Source organism: Conger conger, chromosome 10 (assembly GCF_963514075.1).
Source record: "Conger conger chromosome 10, fConCon1.1, whole genome shotgun sequence".
In the NCBI taxonomy this organism is placed as follows: domain Eukaryota; kingdom Metazoa; phylum Chordata; class Actinopteri; order Anguilliformes; family Congridae; genus Conger; species Conger conger.
The window spans coordinates 51418367-51428366 of record NC_083769.1 but is presented as its reverse complement, the minus strand read 5'-3'; the positions used below and the strand labels follow the sequence as shown (position 1 = coordinate 51428366).

The window sequence follows — 10000 nt, the reverse complement described above, 5'->3', positions numbered from 1 at the left end:
GTGTGTTACAGTCTGTGGTCTGTCTCTGCAGGTGTGTTACGGTCTGTGGTCTGTCTCTGCAGGTGTGTTATGGTCTGTGGTCTGTCTCTGCAGGTGTGTTACGGTCTGTGGTCTGTCTCTGCAGGTGTGTGACAGTCTGTCTCTGCAGGTGTGTTACGGTCTGTGGTCTGTGCCTGCAGGTGTGTTACGGTCTGTGGTCTGTCTCTGCAGGTGTGTTACGGTCTGTGGTCTGTCTCTGCAGGTGTGTTACGGTCTGTGGTCTGTCTCTGTAGGTGTGTTACGGTCTGTGGTCTGTGCCTGCAGGTGTGTTACAGTCTGTGGTCTGTGCCTGCAGGTGTGTTATGGTCTGTGGTCTGTGCCTGCAGGTGTGTTACAGTCTGTGGTCTGTGCCTGCAGGTGTGTTACGGTCTGTGGTCTGTCTCTGCAGGTGTGTTACGGTCTGTGGTCTGTCTCTGCAGGTGTGTTACGGTCTGTGGTCTGTGCCTGCAGGTGTGTTACGGTCTGTGGTCTGTCTCTGCAGGTGTGTTACAGTCTGTGGTCTGTCTCTGCAGGTGTGTTACAGTCTGTGGTCTGTCTCTGCAGGTGTGTTACGGTCTGTGGTCTGTCTCTGCAGGTGTGTTACAGTCTGTGGTCTGTCTCTGCAGGTGTGTTACGGTCTGTGGTCTGTGCCTGCAGGTGTGTTACGGTCTGTGGTCTGTCTCTGCAGGTGTGTTACAGTCTGTGGTCTGTCTCTGCAGGTGTGTTACAGTCTGTGGTCTGTCTCTGCAGGTGTGTTACGGTCTGTGGTCTGTCTCTGCAGGTGTGTTACAGTCTGTGGTCTGTCTCTGCAGGTGTGTTATGGTCTGTGGTCTGTCTCTGCAGGTGTGTTATGGTCTGTGGTCTGTCTCTGCAGGTGTGTTATGGTCTGTGGTCTGTCTCTGCAGGTACGTGCTGGAGCACCTGTCGCGGATCAGCCGGGTGCTGAAGCAGCCGGGGGGGAACGCTCTGCTGGTGGGGGTTGGGGGCAGCGGCAGGCAGTCTCTGACACGCCTCGCCACCTCCATGGCCAAGAATGTGCTCTTCCAGCCCGAGATCTCCAAGAGCTACGGAATGACCGAGTGGAGAGACGACCTGAAGGTACCGCCGCACAGCACTGCTCACAGCTCCGCCTCACAGCTCCGCCTCACAGCTCTGCTCACAGCTCTGCTCACAGCTCTGCTCACAGCTCTGCTCACAGCTCCACCTCACAGCTCCACCTCACAGCTCCACCTCACAGCTCTGCTCACAGCTCTGCTCACAGCTCCGCCTCACAGCTCTGCTCACAGCTCTGCTCACAGCTCCGCCTCACAGCTCTGCTCACAGCTCCGCCATCACACCGCTGCACACCCCCTCAGTCACTTAGGGGACATTTTAATGGTCCATAACCAGTTTAATCCCTCACTGTGTGACATCATTTTGTTCCACACACACACACACACACAGAAACACACACACACACACACACAGAAACACACACACACACACACACTCACACACACACACACAGAAACACACACACACACACACACACAGAAACACACACACACACACACTCACACACACACACACAGAAACACACACACACACACACACACACACACACAGAAACACACACACACACACACACAGAAACACACACACACACACAGAAACACACACACACACACACACACACTCACACACACACACACACACATACAAACACACACAGAAACACACACACACACACACACACACACAGAAACACACACACACACACACACACACAGAAACACACACACACACACCCACACACACCCACACACACACTCACACACACACAAACATACAAACACACACATACATACACACAACGCTCACATGAAGACACGCATTAATAGACAAACACACACACGCACATTAACACACACAAACACATTAATACACAAACACACACACATTAACACACAACAATACACACACATAAACACACATACACACAATAAAACACACACACACATAGGTCAGAAAGTTCTGATTTGAAAGAAAGTGGATTCCAGGTAACGTGTGTTACAGAATGTAAGGCTCTGACTGTGCTGTAGCTGTGTGTAACTGTGTGTAACTGTGCTCTGACTGTGCTGTTACTGTGCTCTGACTGTTCTGTTACTGTGCTGTATCTGTGTGTAACTGTGCCCTGACTGTGTGTAACTGTGTGTAACTGTGCTGTTACTGTGCTCTGATTGTGCTGTTACTGTGCTGTATCTGTGTGTATCTGTGTGTAACTGTGTGTAACTGTGCTGTTACTGTGCTCTGACTGTGCTGTTACTGTGCTGTATCTGTGTGTATCTGTGTGTAACTGTGTGTAACTGTGCTGTTACTGTGCTCTGACTGTGCTGTTACTGTGCTGTATCTGTGTGTAACCGTGTGTAACTGTGCTGTTATTGTGCTCTGACTGTGCTGTATCTGTGTGTAACTGTGTAACTGTGCTGTATCTGTGTGTATCTGTGTGTATTGTGCTGTGACTGTGCTGTTAGTGTGCTGTATCTGTGTGTAACTGTGTGTAACTGTGCCGTATCTGTGTGTAACTGTGTGTAACTGTGCTCTGATTGTGCTCTGACTGCTGTGCGCAGCGGCTGCTGAAGAGCGCAGGTGTGAAGGGGGAGCAGACCGTGTTCTTGCTCACAGATGCTCAGATTAAGGAGGAGGCCTTCCTGGAGGATGTGGACAGTCTGCTGAACACCGGGGAGGTGCCCAACATCTTTGCCGTGGACGAGAAGCAGGAGATCATGGAGGTGAGTACTGAATGTTCCTGCCGCAGTTCTGCTCCCAGTGTGTTCAAAGGCTCACTGTTTTTACAGTTATTCAGCTGATGAATTACACTAAGCAGGGGACAACCCCCCCCTCTCAGTCATGTACCTTAGCCCCTAGGCTACAGGCTGCCCCAGTCATGTACCTTAGCCCCTAGGCTACAGGCTGCCCCAGTCATGTACCTTAGCCCCTAGGCTACAGGCTGCCCCAGTCATGTACCTTAGCCCCTAGGCTACAGGCTGCCCCAGTCATGTACCTTAGCCACTAGGCTACAGGCTGCCCCAGTCATGTACCTTAGCCACTAGGCTACAGGCTGCCCCATTCATGTACCTCAGCCACTAGGCTACAGGCTGCCCCACTCATGTACCTTAGCCACTAGGCTACAGGCTGCCCCAGTCATGTACCTTAGCCACTAGGCTACAGGCTGCCCCAGTCATGTACCTTAGCCCCTAGGCTACAGGCTGCCCCAGTCATGTACCTTAGCCCCTAGGCTACAGGCTGCCCCAGTCATGTACCTTAGCCCCTAGGCTACAGGCTGCCCCAGTCATGTACCTTAGCCCCTAGGCTACAGGCTGCCCCAGTCATGTACCTTAGCCACTAGGCTACAGGCTGCCCCAGTCATGTACCTTAGCCACTAGGCTACAGGCTGCCCCAGTCATGTACCTTAGTCACTAGGCTACGGGCTGCCCCAGTCATGTACCTTAGCCCCTAGGCTACAGGCTGCCCCAGTCATGTACCTTAGTCACTAGGCTACAGGCTGCCCCAGTCATGTACCTTAGGCCCTAGGCTACAGGCTGCCCCAGTCATGTACCTTAGGCCCTAGACTACAGGCTGCCCCAGTCATGTACCTTAGGCCCTAGGCTACAGGCTGCCCCAGTCATGTACCTTAGTCACTAGACTACAGGCTGCCCCAGTCATGTACCTTAGCCACTAGGCTACAGGCTGACCCAGTCATGTACCTTAGCCACTAGGCTACAGGCTGCCCCAGTCATGTACCTTAGCCACTAGACTACAGGCTGCCCCAGTCATGTACCTTAGCCACTAGACTACAGGCTGCCCCAGTCATGTACCTTAGCCACTAGACTACAGGCTGCCCCAGTCATGTACCTTAGCCACTAGACCCATTATCTTGTTTTCCCATGATGCCCCAGGCAGTGCGGCCCATTGCCCAGGCTGGGAACCGTGATGCAGAGATGAGCCCGCTTGCACTGTTCGCCTTCTTTGTGACGCGCTGTCGGGAGAACTTGCACATCGTGGTGGCGTTCAGCCCCATTGGAGACGCCTTCCGCAACCGCCTGCGCCAGTTCCCCTCGCTCATCAACTGCTGCACCATCGACTGGTTCCAGGTCAGTGCCTCATCCCCCTCAGCACTGCGCACACAGTGACGCTCACTGCAGCTCTGCTAATCAGCCTGCGTGCACTTCCAGCCCTGGCCAGAGGAGGCGCTGGAGCGAGTGGCGCACAAGTTCCTGGAGAGCCTGGAGCTGAGCGAGCATGAACGGCAGGAGGTCATCCTGCTCTGCAAGACCTTCCACACCTCCGCCATCCACCTGTCACACAGGTGGGCCCCGCGCCACACACGTACACAGAGACTGAGCGTACACGTACGCTGAGCCCTGCAGAGCTGACCCCCCTGTCCCTGCAGGTTCCTGACTGAACTGGGGCGCCACAACTACGTCACGCCCACCTCCTACCTGGAGCTCATCGCTGCCTTCCGCCAGCTCCTCACGCAGAAGCGTGACGCCGTCATGAGAGCCAAGAAGCGCTACACCAACGGGCTGGACAAGCTGGCCTTCGCCGAGTCCCAGGTGCTGTAACACAGTGCTGTAATGTAGTAACACCGTGCTGTTACACAGTGCTGTAATGTAGTAACAGTGCTGTAACAGTGCTGTAATGTAGTAACACAGCGCTGTAACACAGTGCTGTAATGTAGTAACAGTGCTGTAACAGTGCTGTAATGTAGTAACACAGCGCTGTAACACAGTGCTGTAATGTAGTAACAGTGCTGTAACAGTGCTGTAATGTAGTAACACAGCGCTGTAACACAGTGCTGTAATGTAGTAACAGTGCTGTAACAGTGCTGTAATGTAGTAACACAGCGCTGTAACACAGTGCTGTAATGTAGTAACAGTGCTGTAACACAGTGCTATAATGTAGTAACACAGCGCTGTAACACAGTGCTGTAATGTAGTAACACCGTGCTGTAATCTGATAATGCAGTGCTGTAACACAGTGCTGTAATGTAGTAACACTGTACTGTAATCTGATAATGCAGTGCTGTAACACAGTGCTGTAATGTAGTAACACCATGCTGTAATCTGATAATGCAGTGCTGTAACACAGTGCTATAATGTAGTAACACCGTGCTGTAATCTGATAATGCAGTGCTGTAACACAGTGCTGTAATGTAGTAACACCGTGGTGTAACACAGTGCTGTAACCTGATAATGCAGTGCTGTAACACAGCGCTGTAATGTAGTAACACAGCGCTGTAACACAGTGCTGTAATGTAGTAACACCGTGCTGTAACACAGTGCTGTAATCTAATAATGCAGTGCTGTAACAGTTCTGTAATGGAGGGATGCAGTGCTGTTATGTAGTAACACAGTGCTGTAATGTAGTAACACCGTGCTGTAATCTGATAATGCAGTGCTGTAACACAGTGCTGTAATGTAGTAACACCGTGGTGTAACACAGTGCTGTAACCTGATAATGCAGTGCTGTAACACAGCGCTGTAATGTAGTAACACAGCGCTGTAACACAGTGCTGTAATGTAGTAACACCGTGCTGTAACACAGTGCTGTAATCTAATAATGCAGTGCTGTAACAGTTCTGTAATGGAGGGATGCAGTGCTGTTAAGTAGTAACACAGTGCTGTAACACAGTGCTGTAATGTAGTAACAGTGCTGTAACACAGTGCTGTAATCTAGTAATGCAGTGCTGTAAATTCTGTAATGGAGGGATGTAGTGCTGTTATGTAGTAACACAGTGCTGTAACACAGTGCTTTTATGTAGTAACACAGTGCTGTAACACAGTGCTGTAATGTAGTAACACAGTTGCTGTAACACAGTGCTGTAATCTAATAATGCAGTGCTGTAACACAGTGCTGTAATCTAATAATGCAGTGCTGTAACACAGTGCTGTAATCTAATAATGCAGTGCTGTAACAGTTCTGTAATGGAGTGATGCAGTGCTGTTATGTAGTAACACAGTTCCGTAGCACAGTGCTGTAATAAGGAGGACATCGCCCCCTGCAGGTGAGTGAGATGAAGAAGGAGCTGGTGGACCTGCAGCCTAAACTGGAGGTGGCCAAAGTGGAGAACACCAACATGATGAAGGTCAGTTCAGCCATGTTTCAGCTTTCATAACTGCCTGTCTGTGAGTCAATTCAGCTGTGTTTCAGCTTTCATAGCTGCCTGTCTGTGGGTCAGTTCAGCCGTGTTTCAGCTTTCATAGCTGCCTGTCTGTGGGTCAGTTCAGCTGTGTTTCCCCATCACCCCTCATCCTGTCTTCAGTCCCTGTTCACCGGCGACCGTGCTGCTTAAAACCTTTTTATCAAACAACGACGGAGCACTCCACTACTGAGTGGGGGCTTGCGTTGGCCAAAGCCAAAAATAAACATCTGAATTTCCTAAAGAAATTATCTGTATCTGCTCATCTGCTACTGAAGAGTGCAACCCAGCGGAAAATCTTACCTACACCTACACATCATCCCATCATGCACTGGGCCTCTCGCGGTCAGCGGAGCCTCGCTCTGAGTGGTTGTCGTGGCAATGTCTGCAGGTGATCGAGGTGGAGTCGGTGCAGGTGGAGGCGAAGAGTAAGGTGGTGCGTGAGGATGAGGAGGCGGCCACGCTGAAGGCCAACGAGTCGCAGGCTCTGAAGGACGAGTGTGAGAGTGACCTCGCCGAAGCCATCCCTGCCCTCGAAGCTGCGCTGTCCGCCCTCAACACGCTCAAGGTGCTCCGCCACAAGCCCTGTACACGCCTCAACACGCCCTGTACACACCCCAACACGCCCTGTACATGCCCCAACACGCCCTGTACACACCCCAACATGCCCTGTACACACCCCAACACGCCCTGTACACACCCTGTACACACCCCAACACGCCCTGTACACGCCCCAACACGCCCTGTACACACCCCAACATGCCCTGTACACACCCCAACACGCCCTGTACACACCCCAACATGCCCTGTACACAACCTGTACACACCCCAACACGCCCTGTACACACCCTGTACACACCCCAACACGCCCTGTACACACCCTGTACACACCCCAACACGCCCTGTACACACCCTGTACACACCCGAACACGACCTGTACACACCCTGTACACACCCCAACACGCCTTGTACACAACCTGTACACACCCCAACACGCCCTGTACACGCCCTGGACATGCCCTGTACACACCCTGTACACAACCCAACACGCCCTGTACACACCCTGTACACACCCCAACACGTCCTGTACACACCCTGTACACACCCCAACACGCCCTGTACACGCTCTGTACACACCCCAACACGCCCTGTACACACCCTGTACACACCCCAACACGCCCTGTACACACCCCAACACGCCCTGTACACACCCTGTACACACCCCAACACGCCCTGTACACACCCCAACACGCCCTGTACACACCCTGTACACACCCCAACACGCCCTGTACACACCCTGTACACACCCCAACACGCCCTGTACACACCCTGTACACACCCCAACACGCCCTGTACACGCCCCAACACGCCCTGTACACACCCCAACATGCCCTGTACACACCCCAACACGCCCTGTACACACCCCAACACGCCCTGTACACACCCCGACACACCCTGTACACACCCCAACACGCCCTGTACACACCCTGTACACACCCAAACACGCCCTGTACACACCCCAACACGCCCTGTACACACCCCAACACGCCCTGTACATGCCCCAACACGCCCTGTACACACCCTGTACACACCCCAACACGCCCTGTACACGCCCTGTACACACCCTGTACACACCCCAACACGCCCTGTACACACCCTGTACACACCCCAACACGCCCTGTACACACCCTGGACACACCCCAACACGCCCTGTACACGCCCTGTACACACCTCAACACGCCCTGTACACACCCTGTACGCACCCCAACACGCCCTGTACACACCCTGTACACACCCCAACACGCCCTGTACACGCCCTGTACACACCCCAACACGCCCTGCATATGGCCTGTACACACCCCAACACGCCCTTCATATGCCCTGTACGCACCCCAACACGCCCTGTACACACCCTGTACACACCCCAACACGCCCTGTACACGCCCTGTACACACCCCAACACGCCCTGCATATGGCCTGTACACACCCCAACACGCCCTTCATATGCCCTGTACACACCCCAACACACCCTGTACACACGTTGGTGCTGTGAATGAACTTCTGTGTGTTTCCAGCCATCTGACGTCACCATCGTGAAGTCCATGAAGAACCCGCCCTCAGGCGTGAAGCTGGTGATGTCAGCCGTCTGTGTGATGAAGGAGATCAAGCCTGAGAAGATAGCTGACCCAGCCGGGAAAGGACAGAAGGTTAGATTCTGCACACAGATGTGTGTGTAATCACACACACAGAGGACAGAAGGTTAGCTTCTGCACACAGATGTGTGTGTAATCACACACAGAGAGGACAGAAGGTTAGATTCTGCAGCTGGTCTTGATGGTGCCTCATGGTTACATGAATGGCGCATTAGCCGGTTGTAAACACATTACATTACAATACATTCCATTACATGACATTAATGGCATTTGGCAGATGCTCTTATCCAGAGCGATGTACAACAAAGTGCAAAGTGCATACCCATAACCAGGGATATGCCCTTCACACCCTAGAGGGAAGTAAAATTTCAACTGCTAACAGTCCAACAAAGATAAGGACTAGGGCTTATTTGATTATCTAAAATGTATTTTATTTAATTTTTTAATAATACCACACCACACAAATATATTGAACAATAAACAGCTTACCTAGCCAAACAAAACTAGCAAATGTATAATCGGAGCGTAATAACACAAGACAACAGCAACACCCTGAATCCTCTCATCTTCCTCCAGATTCTGGACTACTGGGGCCCGAGTAAGAAGCTCCTGGGGGATATGAACTTCCTGAGAGACCTGAAGGAGTACGACAAGGACAACATCCCTGTGAGCCTGCTCCGCCGTGCCACTGCGCTGTAACAGCAGCATTTCAGCTGAAACATTGCTGATGCTGTCTGAACCGCTTCTCTTTACTGCGTTTTGTGTTGATATCACTGAGATATCACTGTGTATCGGGAAGATTGCTCTCTCTCTGAATGTGTTTGACTTCACCACATATGGGGTTGGTCTCTGTAGATGTTTGATATCAATACATATGGGGTTAGTCTCAGTGCATGTTTGATAGCAGCATGTACATGTTAGATTGGTAGATCAGTAGACACTGGCAGATTTCTCTCTGTATGATGTTGATGTCTCTATATCAGGTTCATTCCAGTGTGTGTTTGTTAGACCTCTCTCTCTGAGTGTGTGTGTTTGTTAGACCTCTGTGAGTGTGTGTGTTTGTTAGACCTCTCTCTCTGAGTGTGTGTGTTTGTTAGACCTCTCTCTCTGAGTGTGTGTTTGTTAGACCTCTCTCTCTGAGTGTGTATGTTTGTTAGACCTCTCTGAGTGTGTATGTTTGTTAGACCTCTCTCTCTGAGTGTGTGTGTTTCCCTGTATGTGACAGGTGGCGGTAATGACTAAAATCCGCAGTGAGTACATGAGTAACCCCGACTTCGACCCGACCAAAGTGGCCAAAGCCTCGTCTGCTGCAGAGGGGCTGTGCAAGTGGATCACAGCCATGGAGGTGTACGACAGAGTGGCCAAGGTACAAATCCTCTGCATCCGCTTTACTGCTGCCTGCTCTACTGCTGCCTGCCTGCTCTACTGCTGCCTGCCTGCTCTACTGCTGCCTGCTCTACTGCTGCCTGCCTGCTCTACTGCTGCCTGCTCTACTGCTGCCTGCCTGCTCTACTGCTGCCTGCTCTACTGCTGCCTGCTCTACTGCTGCCTGCTCTACTGCTGCCTGCCTGCTCTACTGCTGCCTGCTCTACTGCTGCCTGCTCTACTGCTGCCTGCCTGCTCTACTGCTGCCTGCTCTACTGCTGCC

General features: G+C 52.0%; 1 protein-coding gene across 1 annotated transcript in view; it reads left to right on the top strand.

Moving 5' to 3' along the window:
* The window catches only part of dnah12 (dynein, axonemal, heavy chain 12), a 69869-nt gene that overhangs the window by 39458 nt on the left and 20411 nt on the right, over positions 1-10000 (top strand). Inside the window, exons 43-52 of the mRNA XM_061259174.1 lie at positions 924-1116; positions 2628-2789; positions 3957-4151; positions 4233-4366; positions 4451-4613; positions 6065-6145; positions 6591-6767; positions 8275-8406; positions 8929-9018; positions 9578-9718. Coding sequence (XP_061115158.1) covers positions 924-1116; positions 2628-2789; positions 3957-4151; positions 4233-4366; positions 4451-4613; positions 6065-6145; positions 6591-6767; positions 8275-8406; positions 8929-9018; positions 9578-9718 — 1468 coding nt within the window. The remainder of the gene's footprint in view (positions 1-923; positions 1117-2627; positions 2790-3956; positions 4152-4232; positions 4367-4450; positions 4614-6064; positions 6146-6590; positions 6768-8274; positions 8407-8928; positions 9019-9577; positions 9719-10000) is intronic.